At 41.1% G+C, this 27,728-nt stretch overlaps 1 protein-coding gene across 1 annotated transcript; it reads right to left on the bottom strand.

Moving 5' to 3' along the window:
• Positions 1-5,973: 5,973 nt before the first annotated feature.
• LOC117415357 (wnt inhibitory factor 1-like) lies at positions 5,974-27,728 on the bottom strand. Its single transcript, XM_034025594.3, has 10 exons — positions 27,425-27,728; positions 26,636-26,775; positions 20,330-20,438; positions 19,005-19,145; positions 13,920-14,015; positions 12,731-12,826; positions 11,756-11,851; positions 10,000-10,095; positions 8,870-8,965; positions 5,974-7,556 (listed from the first exon to the last, which is right to left on the bottom strand). Exons 1-10 carry the CDS (start codon positions 27,561-27,563, stop codon positions 7,435-7,437), a joined length of 1,131 nt encoding a protein of 376 aa, XP_033881485.3. The 5' UTR covers positions 27,564-27,728; the 3' UTR covers positions 5,974-7,434.

Raw genomic sequence — 27,728 nt, forward strand, 5'->3', positions numbered from 1 at the left:
CACAGCCAATTTCAAAAGCACAGATAGAAAGGATGGGTTTATAATCCGCACGCTGATTCATGTGTCTTCCCCCACGATTTCCTTTTCATCTTTAATCAAGGGTAAATTAATGTACATCAAATTACTTTCCCTCCACTGCCCTCGTTAATTTATCGTTGTAGTTCATGTGGCTTCAATCAAATGTTAAGATCTAGCAAGCCTGAAACTGTTTTACCAGCACACGTGCTGCCCTTGCCAAGTGATCTACGATGGTGATACGTTGGCACTACAACAGCAACGGTACTGTAGATACGGCCCCTAGATAAGGGCAGTGGTAGAAGCACAAGGGTGACTACAATGGAATGAACCATAAAAATGATTCCACAACATACTCTGTATGCCAATACACTGAGCTAGTCCACTGCAATTCCAGTACCATACCAGTGCCAGTGTGCTAGTGCATTGCAGTGCAAAATCTATTCCAAATTCATTGTGTTGTTGCCATTGCTGGTTATGTTTGCAATCATTGCAGAACCTCTGGATATGATTGCAAACACCATACAAACAGAAAGAGGAATGTAAAAAAGCAATTCAAATCAGAGCTGACACTACTTACTCTTTTAACAAATGAAGGCACTGCAGACCCAGTGCAGTGAACCCCTCGCGTGGCTGAGCTGGCGGGCCATGCTGCTCATGTAACTGCTCTCTGGTACTGCTTACACCCCAACACTTTGCAATAGACATATGCACTATTGGAGCAGCATTATGGAATTAGACTCCAAAAGCAAAATATGCTGTCCAGATGTAGTCAAATAAATTGATACATCGATATAACATTTTGAGTATTTTTTAAAGTTTATATCAAGTGACGTTATTATTTATATATGCATATATATATATATATATATATATATATATATATATATATATATATATATATATTGTACTGACGAGACAGGAGCCTCAAGCCTTTTTAATGTTTATTTCATGAGTGCACCTAAAATAATAGAGTATTGTTGAAATCCATCTTCCGCTCTGATCCTTGCATTATCTGAGTGGGTGGTCTTGCGGGCTAATGGGAGGGTTGCATCTTGCAAAAGAACAATGTAAACCTGTATGCATTATTAGGGGACTTTGTCAGCTGAATGGTGCTCGCTATTGTTGGGCTCCTTTCCATCAGCTTGCACGGTTCCTCTGCACTGGTTCACAATGTTTCATTGCTTCCCCTCCCGCTATTCAGATTGAGCAGGAGTCTCTGTCTCTGTGAGTCCCCTCTGCTCACTGTACCAGCAAACCAGATATGCCAGAACATCCAAGTTAGAGAGATTTGAACACATATTAGCAGTGAGATGTGGGGATACTCCGTTAAAATGCATTGTGAGACTACTAAAATTAATGTCAAAAGCACTTAAAATGTGTGCAAAAATTAAGATAAAATAAAAAATGTAATACCGAATTCCAAACATGTTTTCATGTCAAAGATACAGCCTGTATTTGATTAGCTTTGTAACAGGTCATCCTGTTGTGTGTGTATTTATTTTTAGTGTCCCTCGCGTCTGTTAATAACAACGCACCAATTTAAAATAAAAAGTGTACTGTTGTATAGAGGATCATGCATAAGTAACATAGTGTAAGATAAAAAAAAAAAAGATACAACAGAACATTTTCCTTTTGTTTCCAATTTTCAGTCAGGAACATATGGATGTGTACCCCGTTTAAAAAGGGTGTTTCCTGGCTGGCCGTGGCCGCTTTTACTGGCCTGGTTTGCAAAATCCTACCTGGTGTGGCAAGAGCAGTCCGTCATCACGAAGCAGGGAGGCGTGTGCTGGATAAGAAGCCGACAGGGGAACACAGCGACACATGCAAGCGTTTTTCACCACTGCAATGGTTTGGCCACAAAAGATAATTGTGGCGGCATGTGGGAGAACGAAGAAACAAAAAATGATTTTAACAACTGGATCTCGAGAAGGCTGTCCATTGCCCCATTGCATCCACTGCTCGGGCAGTTTTTTTTTCTGAACATAGTACATTACTGCTACAGGTTTCTTTACAACACAGCACAATGCTATCCCACAATCCCCCAGTGACCTTTTGATGCAGGACAAGAACTTCTATGTTTAGAATAAGCACTGAAACGTGTTTTTCTTGGCCAGGGGTGGTCATGGCCCGTAGTGAAAATGAGGCATTAGTGCTCATGTTTGCAAGCAAGACATCTGCAAAGTTCTTCTGGAGCTCCAGTATCCAGGACAATTTGAACATGTTCTATAATCATGTTTATTTTATGGTGTGTTGTTTCTATATTGCCCTGTATATCAGACTCAAAGTCCTCATTATAATGTTGAATATAACTGTAACAGTTTTTTGTTAATTACAATCTGCAAGATCTCATTGCAAAAGCTGAGCGCGTACAGAAGTGGCTCTCCACTACAGTCAGTATTCAAACCTTATATCTGTTCTAGAAAATCTTTAAAGATAAAACTGGCCAGCAAACATTCTCACAGCCATTTATGGCATTTAAACCCTGATTAGCGGGAATTACTGTTGTGTAATTGGCCGCACCAGGAAGGCACTGAACAAATTAGCAAGACCGAGCAAGGTAGCCACTCATAGCAAGACACAGCAAGGTAACCACTCATAGCAAGACAGAGCAAGGTAACCTGCTCATAGCAAGACCGAGCAAGGTGACCTGCTCATAGCAAGACCGAGCAAGGTAACCTGCTCATAGCAAGACCGAGCAAGGTGACCTGCTCATAGCAAGACAGAGCAAGGTGAACTGCTCATGGCAAGACCGAGCAAGGTGAACTGCTCATAGCAAGACCGAGCAAGGTAACCTGCTCATAGCAAGACCGAGCAAGGTGACCTGCTCATTAGCAAGACAGAGCAAGGTGAACTGCTCATAGCAAGAGACAGCAAGGTGACCTGCTCATAGCAAGACAAAGCAAGGTAACCTGCTCATAGCAAGACAGAGCAAGGTGACCTGCTCATAGCAAGACAGAGCAAGGTAACCTGCTCATAGCAAGACAAAGCAAGGTAACCTGCTCATAGCAAGACAGAGCAAGGTAACCTGCTCATAGCAAGACCGAGCAAGGTAACCTGCTCATAGCAAGACAAAGCAATGTGACCTGCTCATAGCAAGACCGAGCAATGTGACCTGCTCATAGCAAGACAGAGCAAGGTGACCTGCTCATAGCAAGACTGAGCAAGGTAACCTGCTCATAGCAAGACCGAACAAGGTGACCTGCTCATAGCAAGACTGAGCAAGGTGACCTGCTCATTAGCAAGACTGAGCAATGTGACCTGCTCATAGCAAGACAGAGCAAGGTGACCTGCTCATAGCAAGACCGAGCAAGGTAACCCCTCATAGCAAGACCGAGCAAGGTAACCTGCTCATAGCAAGACAGAGCAAGGTGAACTGCTCATAGCAAGACCGAGCAAGGTAACCCCTCATAGCAAGACCGAGCAAGGTAACCTGCTCATAGCAAGACAGAGCAAGGTGAACTGCTCATAGCAAGACAAAGCAAGGTAACCTGCTCATAGCAAGACCGAGCAAGGTGAACTGCTCATAGCAAGACAAAGCAAGGTGACCTGCTCATAGCAAGACAAAGCAAGGTGACCTGCTCATAGCAAGACAAAGCAAGGTGAACTGCTCATAGCAAGACAGAGCAAGGTAACCTGCTCATAGCAAGACCGAGCAAGGTAACCTGCTGATAGCAAGACAGAGCAAGGTAACCTGCTCATAGCAAGACAGAGCAATGTGACCTGCTCATAGCAAGACAGAGCAAGGTGACCTGCTCATAGCAAGACCGAGCAAGGTGAACTGCTCATAGCAAGACCGAGCAAGGTAACCTGCTGATAGCAAGACAGAGCAAGGTAACCTGCTCATAGCAAGACAAAGCAAGGTGAACTGCTCATAGCAAGACCGAGCAAGGTAACCTGCTGATAGCAAGACAGAGCAAGGTAACCTGCTCATAGCAAGACAAAGCAAGATGAACTGCTCATAGCAAGACAAAGCAAGGTAACCTGCTGATAGCAAGACAGAGCAAGGTAACCTGCTCATAGCAAGACAAAGCAAGGTGACCTGCTCATAGCAAGACAGAGCAAGGTAACCTGCTCATAGCAAGACAGAGCAAGGTAACCTGCTCATTAGCAAGACAGAGCAAGGTGAACTGCTCATAGCAAGACAGAGCAAGGTGACCTGCTCATAGCAAGACAGAGCAAGGTGACCTGCTCATAGCAAGACAGAGCAAGGTGACCTGCTCATAGCAAGACAGAGCAAGGTGACCTGCTCATTTGGGCTGCAGCTTAATTACGGTGGATGCCCGGCTCTTCCCACACAGTCTCGGTTCCTCGCCTCCTCTCACACCACAAACTGCCGTACACTGCATCCTGTACAGTATCCAGCAGGAGTAGGATTCAGAGTGTGACGTTGGCAAATTACAACTTAGTAACTATAAAAACAGTGCAGTACACTCTGGCTAGATTGTATCGGTATTGGTATTGGTTTGTATTGGTTTCCTTGTGGAGACAGGGAATCAGATCTGACAACTGCATGGGCCCAAGACCTGCTCACACTCTACGGTAATCTCAATGATATTCTGAAATGGGTCCTTGTGTTATTATAACCATGTAGATCTCAACCTGGTCTCACCCCGGTTCAACAAAATGCAATTGGATTATATTGAATTCACGAAGGAGCTCAGTGCAAAGGGCGGGTTTTCATACTCTCTCACCCTTATGAAAGTGAACCATAGTAAAAGCACAGCAAAGTGTAATAAAGCACAGAGAAAACATGCAAAAGCATAGGGAAGCATGGTAAAGAATAGCAAGGTATGGTAAAGCATATTAATAAACATGGCAAACCAGGCTGAACTATGCTAAATGCATAGTATAAGCATGGGAAAAGCATGGGGGGAAACCTGCAAAAATACTGTGTGAAAATACCATGGTATACGTTTATAAGGGCAATCAGCTGATGAAGATCTGACTTCAACAAATCCTTCTTTGTGCAACATCTCCTAGTTCCTAGAGCTACTCTCTGCGTGTCTCTTGTTAAACAGTGCTTTATCACTTTGTTTTGGGTGTTTGTTTTTGAGGAGCGCGCAGAATACAAAACACAGAAATCAATCTCTCAATTAATGGAGTGTCTTCAGCCTCTTCCTAGTGCTCTTCCCAGGAGAGACAATGCTGCTCAATATCAGAGCATCTCCTCCAGTCTGACAGGTGCGGGGGATGTCTTTTATCAAGGCTGGCAAATCCAAACAAGGAAGCAGGCTCAGGTATCTCACAGGGATAATGCACTGCGGTCAGCGAGGCAGACACCTGAGCCACAAGCATGTGCGCGTTTACATCTCAGTTCCAGGCTTGGTTTTTTATACTTCGTTTTAAAAGCTTGTTTGGTTTTTTGGAATGCTGTTATGTCTGGGAATCTTAACACTCACTGGGGTGTGTCGGACTGGAGTGACAAATATATACTTACAGCGTTAATTAGACCTGGCTGGGGCGTTGATCTTTTTTAAATTAAAATGACATTCAATGAATACAAATAATGTTTTGAGAAATATGCAAATTGTCTAGCTGTTTGCCTCCCTATTAAACCCAGCCACTAATTACATGTAATCAAGTGTACTTTGGCTCTGAATCTGTCTGCCTCCCCTGTTAAAGTGCTTGTGTAAAAACACCTTGGGAAGTAGGAACATGGCATCCTGTAAAGTAAGTGAAAATTGTTTTATAAAAACGTTTAGAATGAATACTGCCACCAGTGCTGGAAACGCAGGTGTTGGAATCAACAGGGCAAAGCAACCCAATACAATACTGCTGCACCACTGCACAATATTATTTTCCGTTGTGGCGGGGCGGAAGCCCTGCTGGTGTAAATGGTGTGGGTGTAAATTGCAGGGATGGAATTATCCCATCCCTGCCAAACAAATAAAAACACACCAGCAGGGTCATGATTTGTGATTTAAAAGCGTTCATAGCAAAGACAGCACAGACATATGAGGCATAGCAACATTTCATTTTAATACATAATTGCGCACATATGAAAGAAAATAAAAGAAATGCATTTTTTTTGGTTTACAATATAGTATGCAGTTTCAATACAACATTTTGTAATGGCAATTAAAAAGTAACAAGAATTAAAATGTGTTTAATGTGTTCTCGCGAAAAGGAAAAAACAGTTATTAAATCATATTTATATATATAAAAAAAAAATGAAACGCCAAACTGAAAAATGATGTTATATTAACTTCAAAAGGCATATTTAGTAAAGAAGCGATAAAAGCAAGCATCTTTGAAGTGTTATTAAACAAATGCATTGCTTACTATTGTCATCTCCTGTATCCCTGCACTACCCTTTCCTTGGATGATTATTATTCAAACTCTTTAGCTGAATGCCATATTCAGAAAGAACCGCTCTCTCGCAGCCATGCTGAGCACGTGCAGACAGTAAGAAACAAAACCAAGAAAAGTACTCAGTGTTCAGATGAATAGTTTCTGGTTTCAGCTAACCTATACATGGGTATCTGTCTGGTTTCGAATCCCAGTTTAAAAGCTCTGGGAAGCATGAATAATATAGATCAAAGCAATTGTTGATCTGTTGACAGGATATGTGGGGATCAGGAGACAGCACTGGGAAGTTTGTTACGCACTCCACTGTGTTTGCTAATGCTTGAAGTTCAGTTCCCTCACAAATTATTTTTTGGAACCCCTTGCAGCGACGCTATGTAAGGGGGGCTTGAGGGTTTGAAATGGGGTTCACAAAAATAAATAACATCAAGGATGTTTACTTGTTGAGTGGCCTGCTGACTAATACAACAACTTAAATTCTCAAGACATAATGTAGCAGAAACTATTAAATACAGTATCACAATATGCCATTTTGTCAGTTTGTACAGATTATTAATTTTAATATTAAGGTTGATAGTTAGAATGATCAAAGTTGAATACCTGCAACATTTTAATACCTATCAAAAAAAGAATGGTTTTAATTATGAAACAAAATGGTACTGAATGATTTTTTGTAATATGTGGTCCTATTCAAACAGTTTTAAATTCTGAGTTATATGACATTACTTGTTAAAAAACAGAAAAAATGCTTCGTGTTTGTGACAAATGGCACGTACGTTTTTAAAAACAATATGTAATTCTCTTGAATTTTTCAAAATGTTTCCCCCACGCCCCACGGATATTGGATAACAAACATTATGGTTGCACAGATAAATGAACAGTTAGAAACGGAACACACATCTATAAAATATCAACAGGGCGTCATTCCATAACTTACCATTCTGACAATATTAATGAAACAAAAATAACAAAGGAACATTTCTTAACTGGTCAGTGGTTTATAGCAAAGTTAAGAAACCCCGGCCTTCAGACCATGGTAATCAGAGAAATACAGTCGATCCACAAGGCAACTGGGTCTAAGAAGTAAATGGAGAGTTCAGAAGTGTGCGCTCACAAGATGTAATTGGTTTCGGGTGGGTTCTTGCCCTCGTCAGCCTCTTTCGGAGAAGGCGTGTGCAGTTTGTGCTTGGTGCTGGTTGGCCTCAGGGCGCTCATTACACTGGCTCGGTTCCCTAAATGAATGACATAATCAGAAACAAAAGAGAGGCTGTAAGACTGCCATGCTGTGCCACCGTTTTTTTCGATACTAAAAAAAAGGAAAAGAAAAGTGCAAGGCACCGCATGATAATCCACAACATTCCTCATGGAGCAGATACATGTTAAAGCGTATTTATGGCATCTTTTTATGGAATTCCGTAAAAACCCTTCTATGCAATTGGCAGCCGTTGACGTTGCATTGCATTCTTTACTAAATGTCACACTAGGGGTATTCGTATTCATTAAAGTACATTAAGGCCTTATGTACTCTAGCATTGACCTTAAATCAATCTGTATGCACCAACGGGACCAGCTAAACCAGCACCCTTCCTCTGAACTCTGAATTACAAACCTCTGCTTGGCTGTTGTCTGGCTGTGGCTGTAACTTCCTTCTTGCTGGAGTTTGTCAGTGACGACGAGACAAACGATTCAGTTAATGAGGCAGATTGTGTCTTGAGACTCAATGCTTTGAATTGACTCAATTGATTGTGGAATCACAGTGGCTTTAACTTTGATTACAGAACCAGTGATTGATGCGACACTGTCTGACAGCCACACTCTACATGCTGAACACAACAACTGGAAACTTAGCAAATTCTCTGACAAAATGTTTAGACTAGAAGTCTTTCTCAGTGAGTGTTTACTGCCTTGAATTTGCTTTTATCATATGCTCCTAGTTTACAGACCTTTCGGATTGGGTGTAATGAGATTAGCTGTTGCTTTTGTACACATTTACCCTACTGATTACCACAGTCAATGAGGTTGAGGACCCCTCACTATGTGGTGCTTTCATTTTTCATTTGTTTCGTTTTGAAGAAAGTGGCAGTGATGCATCAGCATGCCTAAGATCGTCCTCTCTCCTCTGTTGCCTGTTCAAACTCTTCACTCATTGATTTATTTATTTTTTCGACGATGATGTTATTGCTTCTCAGGAAGGCAATAGTGCTAATGAACTCCGCTAAACGAGCAAGCATGTTGCCAGCTGTGGGCTCCTTTTGAAAGAGCTCTCTGGGTAGCCTGTGATCTTTGATGACTGGCTTTTACTGCTAGCATTGCTGGTGCCTCTTTAATGTCATACAGTAGTTGTGGAATTTAGAGTGGGGCGGGGGTAGAAGCAATTTAAACATCCAGAGGTCATACTAATCATTTTCTTTCATGTCCTGTTCCGTACGGTCGATGTGGCAGAACAAATGCGAAGGGAGATCAGGTTTCCGGAGATTACGCACTTCCCAAGGAAGCTTGGAAAGAATGGCCAGCCTGGATGCCTTCGACCTGTCTTCTCACTCACTTTTGTTACAGTGTCTTCCATGCCAGCCGTCTTTGCAGTGGCATTTGTTTGGTTCCATGCAGGTTCCGTGCGCCCCACAGCCCGGGTCACAGACAGCTGCAAAGGGAACAGGGAGAGAGGCTTATGTGACTCAGGAAGCTTGGCATAGCTTTTAAAGCAGATCTAATGGGGTGGGGGTGGAGGGGGGGCAAACCTACCAAATTAAAATAACATCCCTCATACTCCAGTTATAATAATGCCTGTAAATGACTGTAGATACACGGGTGTTTGTGTGTGTGTTATATATATATATATATATATATATATATATATATATATATATATATATATATATATATATATTATATATAAAGCTTGTAGGCATCAGTCAGTTCTATGTGATCAGTTTCACTCTTTGGGGAGCTCTTCTTACAGATGATGACTGTGACCCAACCCAGCTGCCTGCAGCTAACGAGTTGTTGTGTACAGAGCCATGTGAACTGGATAAACTGCTCCCGTGGTAACGGCTTGTCTAAAAAGCAACATTTACTTGACATTTTAAAACACCTGCTACTTCCACATCTCTAGGACTCATGTTAAATTCGCTCTGGCTTCATAAAAGGGTCACATTTAAAAAAAAATTTTTATTGTCTTTAATTAACTTTTTTTTTTTTTTTTTTAAAGTAAAAACATAAAAACATTAAAAAAAGCAACTAAGTAACATAATTTGCTGGTGTGTTTTGCCTGCCTATTTCATTGGGGTCATCCCTGCACAGTATCAAAGCAATACCCATAACAGCTGACCTCTAATGGCAATGCAGTGGCACTACAATGGCTCACAATGGCTCACAATGGTATGATCCCATCCACACACTGGCATTCCATTACAGGACCACTGCAGCACTTCCAAATCCATTGTGCAGCTATTGCTGTCATGCTGTGGGCTGCTGATACAGTAAATCTGCTCCGATTTCTTCAGCGGAATATTAAAAGAGTGTCCTAGTTGGATTATTGCTAACTTTCCTGCAAGTGTATCTCCTATTGAGAGTGAAACAAAAAAGAAAGCACTGCAGCATGGCACAGCATGAGATTCCAGACTTTTTGCACATTCGACGAGCACCTAACCCAGTCTGCGTCCTTGCTGTGCTTACCCTTTGAGCACAGATCCCCCAGGAATCCTTTAGGACACTTGCATTTGTTTCTCCCAGTGCACTTCCCTCCATTTCTGCAAGGCTGACGGCACTTGCCTGAGAAAAAAATGAAAACAAGCTGCTGTAATACGTCTCAGTGCGACTGAATTTGAGAATGCTCTGCAGTGTACCCGCACACTCAAGACCTGATCTTCCAAACATGGTTAAGGACTTCACACAGACTGTGGGAGATTATTAAACTGTGTCGATCACATATTTAACACAATCAATAGTTCTAAGAGGTATGATCAAGGAACGTATGCAACGAAAATGTAACTTCAGACTATGATTAAACGAATTGCTAAACCAGCTGTCCACATTTCATCAGCAATACATAATGGGCCATATTGTCAAAGAGTTTACTCCAGTCTTTATTTAACTCCTGTTTTTTTGAAAGGAGAAACAACACCTGTTGACTTTACAGAACCAGTATCTAACACCCAAGTAATGGAACTGGAGGTATCTTAAAGATTAGGTTGCGGGGTTCAGAAGAATATAACATAATACAGCCCCACGTGCTGCTACAACTGTTTAAATAACATACCTGTCACTTTTCTTTTCATTGTTAACATACTGACAACTTTTTATACTTAAAACTATAAAGTCTTTTTGCATTATCTCTCCACACTTGTATGATCAGAAAATAAAACAATTACAGATTCAAAATATATGTTTGAAATAAGTATCTTTTCCCACTTATTTTCCACATTTGAAGTGTATTCGTAGTATTCTGGTATTTTAGATATATATTCATTTTTCACATGAGAAATGGACTCTTATTCTGGAACCTTGCCTCTAATGATAAGTAGAATCCTCTACACTGCAGTACATCACATTCTGAAATGGTTTAGATATCAACAGAGCAGCCCAATATGGATATTAATGATATAAGTCTTTGTCTCCGCTCTCTTTATGTGTCTTCCAATAAAGAAACCCCTGAAACATTAATGCAGGGATTGTGAAACAAAGATGAAATATAATATGTAAAATAAAAAGTGATCTGAAGAGACTTCTAATTACAGAGGTGTTTATCAATGTGCATATTAAGTTACACCCACATACATACATACACTATAAAACCTTGTTGAATTTCACTTTCCTTTTTGTGTTCTGTAAAAAGGGAAACTTATATTTGTGGAAAGGATTTGCAGCAGTGTAATTAGAAGTCTCTCACAAAGGGCCGGTTACTTTGAAAGAACTGCGCTAATAAATCAGTCTGCAGTCTGGAACAAGTTTTATTTATTTATTTATTTATTTATTTATTTATTTATTAAATCACGCCACCGAACCATTCCCAGTATCAGTTACAATAAACACAGAAAGGCCCGCTGAAAATTTTCACTCACCTGAGAAAACGCTTTTATGTTTGATCAGGTTTTTAACAGCTGCCAGTGAAGTGTGCTCTTCAGCTAGTTCAAGTAAATTAGTGAGACCCACTTTGATATGAAACACTGTGAGAGGAGGACCACAAAACAGACTAAAAGCCCACAACACCTGGCAACTTTCAGGCAGCCTTTTCCAGCATTGTTTCAAGCAACTCGTTCTAGAGCTGACTGGTTTTACAGAGGCTAAAGTACGGCTAAAATGGGGAGAATGTAATGCTTTCTAAGAGAGAATGAAAGGTACCCGCTTTGAACTTAAAACAAGGTGCAGTCACCCAGCACCCTCGTGCTTTAGCCTGGCTTATCAGAGTGGAATGTGGACTGGCTGTACTCACCGATTTCACAGTGAGGGCCCTCGAACCCTGCAGGGCAGATGCACTTCCCCGGGTGAAAGCAGGTCCCACCGTTGTGACAGACTGTGGTGCAGTTTGCTGGAAAAGACAATCACACTGTATAGAATCAGTGGTGCAGAACATTGCTTGTGAAAATCAATCTGTATAGAATCAGTGGTGCAGAACATCGCTTGTGAAAATCAATCTGTATAGAATCAGTGGTGCAGAACATCGCTTGTGAAAATCAATCTGTATAGAATCAGTGGTGCAGAACATTGCTTGTGAAAATCAATCTGTATAGAATCAGTGGTGCAGAACATTGCTTGTGAAAATCAATCTGTATAAAATCAGTGGTGCAGAACATCACTAGTGAAAATCAATCTGTATAAAATCAGTGGTGCAGAACCACTGATTCTCTACAGATTGATTTTCACAAGCCTTTGAAAACAAATCGAACCAGACATGCATCATTCACAAAACAAATGCTGGAAGACAGGGAAACTGTGTGTGTAATTCTCTATTGCGGTCTGTGCTTGGGTCATTATTTACCAGACCCACAAAACCAGTTATTTTCAACCAATGGTGTGCTTCTGAAAAGACTCCTAAATGTTGCCCATTGGGTATGTGCAGCGGTAATTTCTGTGCCCTCCCAACTGCGGCAGCTGTGAGTCAGTTATTGAAAAATCCAACCAAAATCCCAGTCAGAAGCAGAGCCAGGGGTTGATAAAGGACTTTGTTTGCTGGAATAGTTAGTAAGCTTAGTAAATAAAGATCAAAGCAGACACAATAATAGAGAAAGACAGAGAACACACATCCTTATTATTATTATAATGTAAATGACACAAAGTATCCCTTTAATGTCTGGTTTTGTACAGATAAAACATACCCTATTTTTGCTATTGGGCACTCATACTGGTATATGCTGTATAGCACATGGTGTGTGGGCTAGGGTTAGGAGTTTCCCTGATCCGTGCTTACCCTTGTCACAGTTGATGCCGTAGTAACCTGGAGGACATATACACACTCCGGGGCTGACACACAGCCCTCCGTTCAGACACCGGGGAGCACAGAGAGCTGGGGCAGAGAGAGAACAGCAGGAGCGGGATCAGAATGAAAGGAAAATGAAATTAGTCAATCGCATGCTTTCCGTTTCAACGGTGCATTGCACTTAGCATTAGCGGGCCTTATTTTCAGGTAATCTGCCGCACTTCCTAAGTCATTACACCTCATTTCGAAGCATGTCATTTGCTAGAAAGCATGCCAGTCATTATGGGAAGCAGCTGCTTGGTTATTGACCGAAAGAATGGAAGGGGTGGGAAAAACTCCATGCTCCAGGTGAATAACCGAGGGAATGCAAGACTACACAAAAGCAAGACATGCAAACAGAGCTGCGTTCAACCTAGAATCATTCTAGGCTACTAGCTATAACATGTGTTTCTTTCACAACTGCAATAAATAGCAAATTATAGTGCACAACAGATAAGATGTATGAAACGTCATGCTTAATGTTGACTGTTTTACCCTTTATCAGCTCCAGTGCCCTGTGCACTGTTCCCCTTATCATTGTGTAGCTGTATTTGCAATGCCCAATGTATTTTTCAGGTTGCTGGTGGTACAACGCACCAGCACTCCGCACTGATATTCTCTTACATTGCAGTTTTACTGGAGCCAGTGAAGTACAGCGGTATTAGCAAACTTTCCTATGAACACAACTGAATACTCAACTTGTACTACAGCTATAGCCAAAGGTTTTGCACTCCCCCTATAGAATTAACATCATAAAATCGAATGAAACCTGCTGAACAATGTTATGTTAACATATTGAATTACATACAACTTTGTAGTTTACTATATACTTAACGGAAAACTGTTAAATTGAAAAATGATTCAGTTTGATCAAAAGCAACTAGTTAAGACTTGGCCAGTCTATGTTTTTATTTATTTTTTGGTCCATTTTTAACCAAACCCCAAATTACTAACTACTTCTGATTTGAATCCAAACCTACATCAAACATTACTGGAGACTGCAGGTGTTTTTATAACAGCTATTAGACTATAATATTACTCAGCCCACATCTGTTTTTCTTTAGCGTGTTTCAAAGACATCCAGATGCAAGCCATGGAAACTCTTGTAATGTTCTAATAGTTTGTGACACATTTGCTTTACCTTTCTCACAATGGGGGCCATAGAACCCATCTGTGCAGTCGCACACCTGCCTGTCATTGCAGAAGCCCGCGTTCCGACACCCCCCGGGGCACTTCGCTGTCGAGAGAGAGAGAGAGAGAGAGAGAGAGAGAGAGAGAGAGAGAGAGAGAGAGATAGAGAGAGAGAGAGAGAGAGAGAGAGAGAGATAGAGACTGCTCATTAATAACATTTAATTATTAGTATAATTTACTGTACAACACATTCAAAGCTGTAAACATCCACATTGCACTGTTCCTTATTCAGAATATTTCAGGTCTGTCCTGCAACTAGCTCAAATGTAACCCTCTGAATGTTATGCCTTCATTGCCAATAATGCTAACCGCAGTGTGACAATAACCCTAACCCTAACCCTCTGAATGTTACGCCTTCATTGCCAATAATACTAGTCAATGGGGTGGAAATGAGCTGTATGCCTGATTAATGTGAGTGGTGTTAACCGCAGTGTGACAATAACAGAGTGATATTATCAGGAGCCGCTCCTGCATGGTGCAACAACATGTCTTCTAATGTTACCAAAGAGTCTCGCCTCCAAACTTCTCAGAACAAGAGCCTGGCAACTCCTAATACAATCAGTCAGTTACAAACGTGGGACTTTTCAATTACGTCCGCTGGTCACAATAGCCATTTCACAGATATACAGTACTGTGCAAAAGTTTTAGGCAGGTATGAAAAAATGCTGTAAAGTAAGACTGCTTTCAAAAATAGACATGTTAATAGTTTATATTTATCAATTAACAAAATGCAGAAGAAAAATCTACATCGAATCAATATTTGGTGTGACCACCCTTTGCCTTCAAAACAGCATCAATTCTTCTAGGTACACTTGCACACAGTTTTTGAAGGAACTCGGCAGGTAGGTTGGCCCAGACATCTTGGAGAACTAACCACAATTCTTCTGTGGATTTAGGCAGCCTCAGTTGCTTCTCTCTCTTCATGTAATCCCAGACAGACTCGATGATGTTGAGATCAGGGCTCTGTGGGGGCCATACCATCACTTCTAGGACTCCTTGTTCTTCTTTACGCTGAAGATAGTTCTTAATGACTTTCGCTGTATGTTTGGGGTCGTTGTCATGCTGCAGAATAAATTTGGGGCCAATCAGATGCCTCTCTGATGGTACTGCATGATGGATAAGTATCTGCCTGTACTTCTCAGCATTGAGGAGACCATTAATTCTGACCAAATCCCCAACTCCATTTGCAGAAATGCAGCCCCAGACTTGCAAGGAACCTCCACCATGCTTCACTGTTGCCTGCAGACACTCATTCGTGTACCACTCTCCAGCCCTTCGGCGAACAAACTGCCTTCTGCTACAGCCAAATATTTCAAATTTTGACTCATCAGTCCAGAGCACCTGCTGCCATTTTTATGCACCCCAGTTCCTGTGTTTTCGTGCATAGTTGAGTCGCTTGGCCTTGTTTCCACGTCGGAGGTATGGCTTTTTGGCCGCAAGTCTTCCATGAAGGCCACTTCTGACCAGACTTCTCCGGACACTAGATGGGTGTACCAGGGTCCCACTGTTTTCTGCCAATTCTGAGCTGATGGCACTGCTGGACATCTTCCGATTGCAAAGGGAAGTAAGCATGATGTGTCTTTCATCTGCTGCAATAAGTTTCCTTGGCCGACCACTGCGTCTACGGTCCTCAATGTTGCCCGTTTCTTTCTGCTTCTTCAAAAGAGCTTGGACAGCACATCTGGAAACCCCTGCCTGCCTTGAAATTTCTGCCTGGGAGAGACCTTGCTGATGCAGTATAACTACCTTGTGTCTTGTTGCTGTGCTCAGTCTTGCCATGGTGTATGACTTTTGACAGTAAACTGTCTTCAGCAACCTCACCTTGTTAGCTGAGTTTGGCTGTTCCTCACCCAGTTTTATTCCTCCTACACAGTTGTTTCTGTTTCAGTTAATGATTGTGTTTCAACCTATATATTGAATTGATGATCATTAGCACCTGTTTGGTATAATTGTTTAATCATACACCTGACTATATGCCTACAAAATCCCTGACTTTGTGCAAGTGTACCTAGAAGAATTGATGCTGTTTTGAAGGCAAAGGGTGGTCACACCAAATATGGATTTGATTTAGATTTTTCTTCTGTTCACTCACTTTGCATTTAGTTAATTGATAAATATACTCTATTAACATGTCTATTTTTGAAAGCATTCTTACTTTACAGCATTTTTTCACACCTGCCTAAAACTTTTGCACAGTACTGTATGTCAAATACATTGCTGTGAAAATATTCTGGAACATTTCACACAACGCATTTCCATTGTTTCCCTGGAAATGCGTCTCTGGTTCAGTTTATCGTGTTGCTCCTCCAGATCCCCCAGTTTTTTCATTCCTAGCGGTGTTGTATATCCCTTCTGAAACAGGGATTACTCTGGTATAGCGGTGAAGCTAATCCTGATTTGTAACTGGTGGGTTGAGGCAGTCCTGCTGGCTTGCTGGAACAGCTGGGCTCGCTTCACATGACATCATGAAACAGAACTGCCTTCGCTCAGGGTCACGTCATGCTCCATGCATTTCCACTGATACTGGAGGGCTTTCACAGGATTAGACACTTTATCTTGAGCTCGGTTTGCTTTAGCAGTGGAAGTAAAGCGATACACCGACTTAACAACACTCTCTGCGCAGGGATTACTCTATAGAGCCGAATCCTAAACCGTTACCCACACGTTGTATATTGAAATCTAAGTCTGTTTAGCTAATCAGGGCGTTGCGTACAAGAGCCGTATCCAATCAGCGTAAGGCAGCATTAGTGACATGAGCCCACCTGCATCACATTAGTGCCACCACTTCTCATTCAAATCAACACATGCATAGATAACGGCATTCGCGGCCCGAAAACTAGGAAGGTGCTAAACCACCCTGAGTATAGCACACGGACCAATCTGAACTCTTTTTAAAAATCAGTGATTTATTATTCTGCTTTTTTTTAATTTAGTAATCGGCAATTGATTTTACCCCGTTTTTCTCCCAATTTGAAATGTCCAATTGGCTCAGCTCACCGCTACCACCCCTGTGATGACTCGGGAGCAGAGAAGACAAACACACGCTGTCCTGTGAAGTGTGCCATCAGCCAACTGCTTCTTTTCACTCTGCAGGCCCACCATGCAGCCAACCCAGATCTACAGCTTTGGAGGACAACGCAGCTCTGGGCAGCTACAGGCAAGCCCGCAGGTGCCCGGTCAGTCTACAGGAGTCGTTGGTGCGCGGTGAGCCGAAGACACCCTGGCCGACAATTGTGCACCACCCCCTGGGAGCTCCCGTCCTCGGTCAGCAGTGGAATAGCCTGGACTCAGACCAGCGATCTCCAGGCTATAGAGTGCATCCTGCACTCCGTGCGGAGCGCCTTTACCGGATGCACCACTCGGGAGCCCCATTATTCTGCTTTTTAAGGAAGAACTTTAGGGCACATGGAGGGTACAAGGAGAAGCCAGTTCTCCGAGTCCAGGATGTAATAGTAGTCAAGGAGGCTGTTGTCTACAAGTACAGCACACTTAAAGAGTCGCCTGACTCTTTATGACATGTGTTTATCCAAACTGCACAATGTCCTGTTTACTTGGAATCCCAATGAAAGTGAATGGCAGATTGTTACATAATTCTAGATTCTACAAGCATATTTCCATGTATACAGAACACCTGCATGCCTGCATTACCCTGAAGAAACCCTAAGGACCATGTGCAGACCACTGCATTAACAGACATGGCAACACAATGGATTGGGTCCTGCTATGGTAGCACACTGTCTGGTACTGATGTGGTACAGGGGTACAATAATGGACCGGCATTGCGTATTACTTGATACCACTGGCATATGAAAATATGACATGTTCCCACTCTGGTGCCATAACATTGTAGCCGCCCTCGCAGTAGCATTGTCCCATCATTCAGTAAGGTTACACATGCTTCACCATGTCTGAGCAAGCAGTTCTGACCATGTAGCCTGAACGAGTGTGGCATCAGCAAGTGCAGTAAGGCAGTAAGGTGGGCGCCTCCACTATACTGAGTCACCAGGGTTATTCATCCCTCACAGGGTTAACAAATGCCTTTCTGTGACTCTAACGGGCATGCCATTACAACTTGAAGGTTTCCACCACAAACCACAATGTAACTTATCTAACATGAATCCATGGCAAGCTTAAGTGAGGTTAGCTGGTTTACATTACCAGGAGAGCAGTGTATTTACTGTCATTAGAGGGATATTTAGGTCCTATTGGAAACTTCTGCTTAAGGCAGAGTAGGAGACTGGATGGTATGCAAAACCGACGAGTGTTTTTCAAGGGCCTAAAGAACACAACGCTCTGTGATCTCCAGCAAACTTCATGAGCCATATCACCACATGTGAGATCTTTAAATCACAAAGCCTGCAGAGAGAAACATAACAACAGTCAATGCATTACCAGCAATCAAGACGCTTGTCCAATTGCAGTGAAGCTAGCTGAAGACATTTCTTTTCAAGTTATTGAGAGTTTTAGAATCTGGGGGTGAACAGAGGAGCCATACATGTTATATAATTCGAGGATTAATGGAGGCATTTGTCTGTCTGTCTGCATTTATGTGAAACTTTACTTCGGCTCGGATTCTGTGTGTACAGCCATGGTGGGGAGGTATGTCACTTGTGTGTACAGCCATGGTGGGGAGGTATGTCACTTGTGTGTACAGCCATGGTGGGGAGGTATGTCACTTGTGTGTACAGCCATGGTGGGGAGGTATGTCACTTGTGTGTACAGCCATGGTGGGGAGGTATGTCACTTGTGTGTACAGCCATGGTGGGGAGGTATGTCACTTGTTGCATTTTTATTTGAATAATGCTGAATTCTTTTACAGCTTGCTCACTGCCTGCAGACTTTACCAGACTATAGGGCATGCTTCACAGGGTCTTACCGCTTGCTCACTGCCTGCAGACTTTACCAGACTGTAGGGCATGCTTCACAGGGTCTTACCGCTTGCTCACTGCCTGCAGACTTTACCATACTGTAGGGCATGTTTCACAGGGTCTTATCGCTTAAGATACAGTTTACCTCATTGATGGGTTCTGCTTACCTCTTTGACAAGTTTTAAAGAAAATAGCATTGTGGGGAGTCCGAAGAATAATGTTGCCTTCTGCGTCCATTACAAGAATAGTGACTTCAAACGCGGCCACTCCGTCCTGATTTCCAAAGCAGGGGAAACCAATCTGAACCACTGGAATCAAGCAAACAGTTTATCTTATTACTTCAAGATGTGGGGTGTAATTCTTTCTTTGCTTAATGTACAAAAATGTCCACTAGGTCAGTTTGAGATCAACGAGTATAAGAATATAACAGTCTACTGGCCAGATCACTGAGTTACAAACTATATTCAGAGATGGGACAAATATTAGAGAATTTGAATGAACAGTGCATTCAAACACACCATGGTGGTATTCGTGCCTATAACATAATTTGTAAGTGACCGCATCATTTGTTAGTAACCCCCCCCCCCCCCCCCCTGCCAATTCATAGTGAAGCCCCTGGAAGTTCCAGCACTTTGGAATCTGGGACAGTAATCTTCCAGTAATCACTTTGCAATGTGATCTCAGGCGAATCACAGATTTAATCAAGCGGGACATCAAAGGCTGATGTCACAGGCATGTTTTAATTGCTTGTAACCCACACTAATCTATCCACTGTTTGCGAAGGTGGTAATAGAGCAGCCAGAGAAATACAGTATGCCCTAAAGACTTTACATCAAAGGGAACTAATACATACTTCTGCCTGGAGATTAGGGGAAACAAAGCCCCTGCAATGTGTTTCACTTGCTTTGATATGTCTCATTGAGATTATATGGATAGCCACATGCTAACGTGAACCAGCCCTAATGTCGTAATCTGATGAACAGCATTTTCTCACAGCAAAAGAGAACTAACTTCTTTCAGTACAATCCTACAGTTCAGTGCACAATATCATATCATTTCTGTACTTGTAATATCCAGTTATGCATGTTCTCTATCGTGACCTGTTATTATTTCTGCATATGTAACTATTTACCATTCTTACTAACTATGCCACCACAAAATGCTTCTGAAATGACTTATCAAGGCTGACTGGGGGAATGCCATATTAGTGTTGCACAGTACACTAAAGCCTGCCTCGTAGGTAAAGCTTTGTTCACTGAATCCTGTGCATCGCTGCTATGCTTCCCTGCCTCACGTCCCCACATTCAGTTGGTAGTTAGCAAGCCTGGTAAATAATGATCTAAGCAGAAACACCATTAGAGAATCATGCATAACACACAGAATATAGGAAGTTGAACAGGTACAAGATGAAATATATGGGAAAGTAAAGGGTATAAAGCATCCCTCCAGGCTGTGCTACACATGTTTACAGTGTGAGTGATGTGATACTGACCTGAGGGTTTGTGTGAAACCATCCCCAGCAGGGGCACATTGACAGTGGGGTCCCCCATCACATCCTTGTCTAGAGACCTTAATGCCTGGAACTCATAGAAATACTCTGCCTGAAACATACCGAAATAAACAACCAATTAAAAACACAGTGTCTGTTGTGCCGGGTCTTATGTGCAAACGCAGTGATGTTTTTGTACAGAGTTGTCGTAACTAGTGTATTATTGTTGTTGTTTAGATTTAATTGTATTATTTTCTGTGACTTTCAAACTTAATGTAATAATGGCGTGGCATCCCAGCCCATTGAACTGAATGGAAAGGCGAGGGCTGGACGCGAACCGCGGCCCGCTAACCTCGCGGTTCAAAGACAAACATCTCACCATTCAACTAAAGAGCAAGCTCTGTTGCATTATGAACTCATCAGCCACTAGGAGGCGACCCATTACAAACTAGGGAGTTTAAAGCACTGCAGTTACCTCTGAAGAATTCGCAGAATCTCCTCCAAGCACATCTGGTACAACAGTGTAACCAGCTCATTGACAAATATCCTAATCATTTAAAAGAAGTTATTGTTGCTAAAGGTGCCTCAACTAGCTATTAATTTCATTTTCCTTGTCAGGGTATGAATACTTTTGAATTAGCATTTAGGAGTTTTGCAAAAAAAAAAAAAGCTGAAATAAATAAGTGTAGACAGGTATTTCTTGTAACTTTCTTTCCTCATCCACAAATGCAAAACTTTTGCTTCAAAATATTTTTCCTATTATTATTTGTTTTCGAGATATTTCTATAAATTATAAATTTCCAACTACACCAACTATATATATATATATATATATATATATATATATATATATATACACACACACACAAAAATAATAAAGGGCTTATGAAAAGCACACACAATAATGACAGCACAGCCGTTATCCATTAGTGTGCTTTTACAGGTACGGAACATTATCAGATCACTTTTCCTTGTATAATGTTGAAACCAACATACATTCATTTTTTTTCTTATCTTTTTTTTTTTTTTTTAATTTTGAATCACTAATTGTTTTTTACCCCATTTTCTCCCCAATTTGAAATGCCATATTTATTTATTTACCTCTGTACGTAATACATTCATACTTTAAATGTATATGTGGGCTTTTTTCTATTTATTATTATTATTATTATTATTATTATTATTATTATTATTATGGCCTTTATATTTCACATTTTCTCTTGAGGAAAACATGGAGACATTAATTGAGGCTCACAAAAGTGTAAGTACATTAATAAAAAATTTAAAAACCAATACAAAACCATATAGGCAAGATGACTCACTGACTGGGAAAGGAGAAGATCCTGCCACTTCTAGACTCTGAGATTGGAGCTCCCCTCCTCACTTTCTCTTTATATTGCAAAAATATCCTATCCCTTTGAAAATTACCCCCTTGTCAAATAATCTCATTGAGCTGATTCAGTTTTAACTTTCCAGGCATGTGAAGTAAATGGGTGGGAGAGGAGGTGCCACTGACTGACAGTCTCTGTTTGAAACTAGCCGTGTTCATTTCATTAGCTGCACCACACCTTGATTAGCTGCTGTTTGAAACTAGCCGTGTTCATTTCATTAGCTGCACCACACCTTGATTAGCTGCTGTTTGAAACTAGCCGTGTTCATTTCATTAGCTGCACCACACCTTGATTAGCTGCTGTTTGAAACTAGCCGTGTTCATTTCATTAGCTGCACCACACCTTGATTAGCTGCTGTCTGAAACTAGCCGTGTTCATTTCATTAGCTGCACCACACCTTGATTAGCTGCTGTTTGAAACTAGCCGTGTTCATTTCATTAGCTGCACCACACCTTGATTAGCTGCTGTTTGAAACTAGCCGTGTTCATTTCATTAGCTGCACCACACCTTGATTAGCTGCTGTTTGAAACTAGCCGTGTTCATTTCATTAGCTGCACCACACCTTGATTAGCTGCTGTTTGAAACTAGCCGTGTTCATTTCATTAGCTGCACCACACCTTGATTAGCTGCTGTTTGAAACTAGCCGTGTTCATTTCATTAGCTGCACCACACCTTGATTAGCTGCTGTTTGAAACTAGCCGTGTTCATTTCATTAGCTGCACCACACCTTGATTAGCTGCTGTTTGAAACTAGCCGTGTTCATTTCATTAGCTGCACCACACCTTGATTAGCTGCTGTTTGAAACTAGCCGTGTTCATTTCATTAGCTGCACCACACCTTGATTAGCTGCTGTCTGAAACTAGCCGTGTTCATTTCATTAGCTGCACCACACCTTGATTAGCTGCTGTTTGAAACTAGCCGTGTTCATTTCATTAGCTGCACCACACCTTGATTAGCTGCTGTTTGAAACTAGCCGTGTTCATTTCATTAGCTGCACCACACCTTGATTAGCTGCTGTTTGAAACTAGCCGTGTTCATTTCATTAGCTGCACCACACCTTGATTAGCTGCTGTTTGAAACTAGCCGTGTTCATTTCATTAGCTGCACCACACCTTGATTAGTTGCTGTTTGCCTTTCTGTGTAAAAGAAAAAATAGCAAAATTAAAATAGCAAGCGAGAGAAAAAAACCGAGCCAGGGCTGGGGAGCTCACAGCATACTGGGAGGTTAATCCTGCAGCTGAATGCTAATCAGCACAGATAACTCATACGGGATCACTCTGCCCACACTTTATGCTTTGGAGTCTTTGTTCTTAAGCCTGCGAGGATGGCTTTGAAGTCAAAGAAGAGAAAGACAAAAACCTCCGCTAACACTCCATCGCTGGTTTGCAGATTATGATCTCATTGGGAATACAATCATGACACATGTGGCCTTCTGAAACCAGATCTTTATTAATTCCATACCCACAAAGCTTCACCAGGTGTATATATATATATATATATACAGTATATATATATATATATATATATATATATATATATATATATATATATATATATATATATATATACAGTATATATGTGTGTGTGTGTGTCTGTTCTGTATAATTCGAACCACGAAGCAACAAAGTAGAACAAAAGCCTTGTTAAGTCCTCAAACGAATCCCAGCTACTGGCTCCTCCGGGGGATCCTGTTCTTGCTAATTCTTTCTGAACGTGTTGAGTCGTTCCTTTCAAGGGATCCCCAGGAAGCAAGATTTTTAAGGGGGCCGATTTGTTTGGAAAGAACAGAAAGTTGGTCAAATTGTTTTTCATTCTTTAATCTGTGTCATACTTGGATATGTTGCCTCATTTTGGGAACAGTTATACACTGCCAGATCAACAGGAGGAAAGCACAGACATGCCATTGAATTTGATATTTGTGATCGACATCCCAGAGCTACTGTTGACTGGGGAGAAGACAGCTGCAGAGGACACATAACCACATTAGAACCATATCAGATACAAAACCATATTGTATGTTAGCCATATGACACATAAACATACCACTGTGCACAATAACACTGTGAATGCAAGTAGTGAGCAAGCTACATTAAAAAGAACAGTATTCAATTTTATTATGAGATTTCGTTTTACAACATTACAGTACTGCGTGCAAACTTTTTAATTGAGCAAAATCTTAATGAATCTGGTCAATTATAACATAATCCAGCTATGTATACTGAGCATCAAAATAAATGTATCACTCATACTTGAGCATTAAAAGAAATGTATCACTTATATTTGAGCATCAAAAGAAACATATCACTTATATTTGGATAAAATTCACTAGATGTGATCGAAAAATGACAAACTCTTTTAGAGCAGGTGCAGAGACTTTTTATTGTGCTGATTAACAATTGACATCACGAAGATGCTGCAAAATGATCTGTCGATCTTGGGCAGGTGTTGTGACTCTTGGTCTCACAGTCTGTGGCCTGTCATTGACAGAGTGTGTCTGGTTATACCATCTCGCCAGGTTTGAAATTGCTGGCTGTGAGCACCCAAGACGGCGAGCCGCAGTACGCTGCCCTAGTCCAGCCTCCAACATGCCGATTGCACAAAGGCGATGCTCTCTTGACAGACGTGGCATATTGTTTTTTTTCTGTGATTTTCACTCCATATCCAGTGTCCAATCAAGTGTCTCAGTAATTAGGTGATTAAGTGCATATGCTTCAGTCACAGTCACTGAAGCGTGTCATGGTCAAGGATGAATGATCGAGTGATTAAAAAGATACCAAAAACATTTCGTCAATGCCCATCATTTATATACCTTATTTTTTTCCAAAAATAAATATGTTATAATAGTGATAAGTTTCTTTTGATGCTCTGTATATATAAATGTAATTCTCAAAGATGTTTTGTGACATTTCTTATAGTGGTACATTAAAAATAAACTCACTGCCTCAACTTTCAAAAACTGGTACGTTTCCTATTGTTAATCCAAATATCCTGGTGTTTTACACTGGGAGTTTTCGTGTACTTTCTGTCTAACCATTGCAAATGTCCTCTTAACCCTTAGTGGGTTTGTTTCTTTAAGGGAATTCCACCCTAAACTTATTTCAAGATTAATCTAATTTTTTGCACTTACTGTAATGATCAATTAAACATTATGGCTCATTTTAAAATTTGCTCATTACCCTTAAGTAAACCCTTTTAAAAAATTAAACTAAAGAACATTAAAAACATGTTTTTTTCTATAAAAAGTGCCTTTGATTTATAAAATGGATTCATACAGGACCGAGCCTCCCCTACATTACCCTGTCCGTTTTTTACAACTTTCTGTAATAAAGACCTGATTCCTTTTAAGTTGCAGGGGGTTTGCTTTATAGACTGAACCCAGTTCTTGCAAGTGAAAGCACGGGCCCTGCACTTTCTGCACAGCCCTATTGCAAAGCAGTATGCAGCGTTGCACAAGACAGCAGCAAATCTGGCACCAGCCGCAAGCAAGCCGTCCTGTCCAAGCGGTAAAGTGTCGTTTCTGGCAGAAGCCTGAGAAATGTACCAGTGTTGTTCTCTATCAGCAGATGGAACACATGGTGGGCACATGCCTGTTGCATTAAATAGAGTAGAATCTCTACAGCATTAGGCTTTGATCCCTGGAGGCATGTCTACAACACCAAGATGTAAAATACCACAGGAGAAGAGAATCAAAATATTAAGAGCTTTATTTAGAGTACTCCATTTCCAAGGAGAACCACCTCTATAAATAAACCAGGCCCTCGCATCAGCAACATATTCCTCACATTCAGCTCGGGGGGAGGGGGGGGGGGGGGGGCATTGAGGTCACCAAATAAGGTATTTCCTCTATAAGGTGACATGATACAACTGGGCATGTCCTACCCGGACACACACACTGACACTCACACTGAAACACACTGACTCACACTGACTCACACTGACTCACACTGACTCACACACACACTCACACTGACTCACACTGACACACTAACACTGACTCACACACACACTCACACTGACTCACACTGACACACTCACACTGACTCACACTGCCACACACACACTGAAACACACTGAAACACACTGACTCACACTGACTCACACTGACTCACACTGAGACACTCACACTGACTCACACTGACTCACTCACACTGAAACACACTGACACTGACACACACACACACACACTCACACTGACACACACTGACACACACTCACACTGACTCACACACCCACACACTCTCACACTGACTCACACACACTCACACTGACACACACTGACTCACACTCACACACTCTCACACTGACTCACACACACACTCACACTGACACACACTGACTCACACACATACACAAACTGACACACACTGACTCACACGCATGCACACAAGGAAAATGATGAAATGATGGACCAGCCTTATCAAATTCTTTACTCCAAATGCATTTTGCACCATTTGGAGGGAAAGTAAAATAAAATTATTTAATGTAACAATCCTCTCAACAAGCAAATAAATATGTTAAGGATTCAAGTAACTGCTGAAGCTGTTCACTTTACAGTTTTTACAGTTTAATTTTTCAATGACTTCTGCATCTTCAATCTGAAACTTTTTTTCAACGTTTGTGAGCCCAACATCAAGTTAGATATCACAATAGAGGTCTAGTAGATGTACAGTAGCTGCCACATTAAGAAACTATTTTAAATTATTATTTTTTAAATACATGTACTATTTTAGGAATATTCTTAAATCACCTGTAATTATTCTAAAAATGTTTTTGTTTACTTTAACATTCTAAATATACCATTTCAAACGTGTCAGTTTTCGGTGTTTATTTTCCTCACGACTCTTTTCCCATAACCCTTTAGCCCGCAGTCTTGCACATTCCTGCAGTCAATATGTTAGTGTTCGGCGCCTAGTCTTACCTGCCCTGTCGCTTGCCAGGTGAAATTCATGTGCTGAATATTGACAGGAATAGCTGGCATCCTCTGCTGCGCTTTTCTGAAGTCGTGAGTAAAAGGGGCCATTTTCCCTTCAGACACAATTAAAATATCTTCCTCAAAACCTGCGAGTGTAAGACGATATTGACAAAATGTGTAAGTATCCTGTTCGAAAAAAACAAACAAACAAACAAAAACAATTGCATTGCAGTGTATTTGTAATTATAAAATATCCAATGATAACCGTTCAGCTGGGGTTTATAGAGAAAAAATATCATTTAGACCGGTGTCTATAATGACAAAAAGATATATTTAGATCGGCTAAATATTTCTCTCGGAAATTAGAAGGCTGGGAGGCTAAAGAAGTGCCACAAGAGAAAATAAAATTGTGTCAAAATGCATCCCGATACACACGTTTTAAACACAACCTTCCTTCTATAATTCACAAATTTTAAATATAAGTAGGCACTTTATGCTAAGCCAATCTTGAATTCCACATTTTGACTGATTAACTAAAAAGCAAAGCGCTATATTGCAACAAAATGTTAACTCCCAGGAGAGATGACTACAGTGCAGTATATTTGTATAGAGATATTAAAAGCTCAACTCTCTTTTTTTATATAAATGTAAAGGCGACAAAGTAATTATATATATATATATATATATATATATATATATATATATATATATATATATATATATATATACTGAACTCTTCGTTTTTAATTCTTGATTTACTTTTTGTTGTAAAACTTTACTTAGTTTTTCTTTTACCTATTAGGGTTCTGGCTTGGTTCGAATCGATCCACATGTATAAGCTGCCCTCCTTCGCAGATTCCGCTAAAAACACCAGCAAATGCAGAAAAACGCAAGTCTTCATTGCAGTCGCGTGGACAGGTGTTGTATTGGCCATTGTACAAATATCCGCCTGCAGACTTGTTCGGGAGTCTGCCTGGAATCGCGGTGCTGTTCCTTGTGCTGCGTCCTCTGTACCGCACTGCTCTGGGTCTGTAGGTGTCAGAATGAAAGCGCGAGTGCCCTGCCCCGCTACTTGTATGAGGGGCGAGTTGTAGCAGTT

The sequence above is a fragment of the Acipenser ruthenus genome, chromosome 7, assembly GCF_902713425.1.
Source record: "Acipenser ruthenus chromosome 7, fAciRut3.2 maternal haplotype, whole genome shotgun sequence".
Taxonomy (NCBI): Eukaryota; Metazoa; Chordata; class Actinopteri; order Acipenseriformes; family Acipenseridae; genus Acipenser; species Acipenser ruthenus.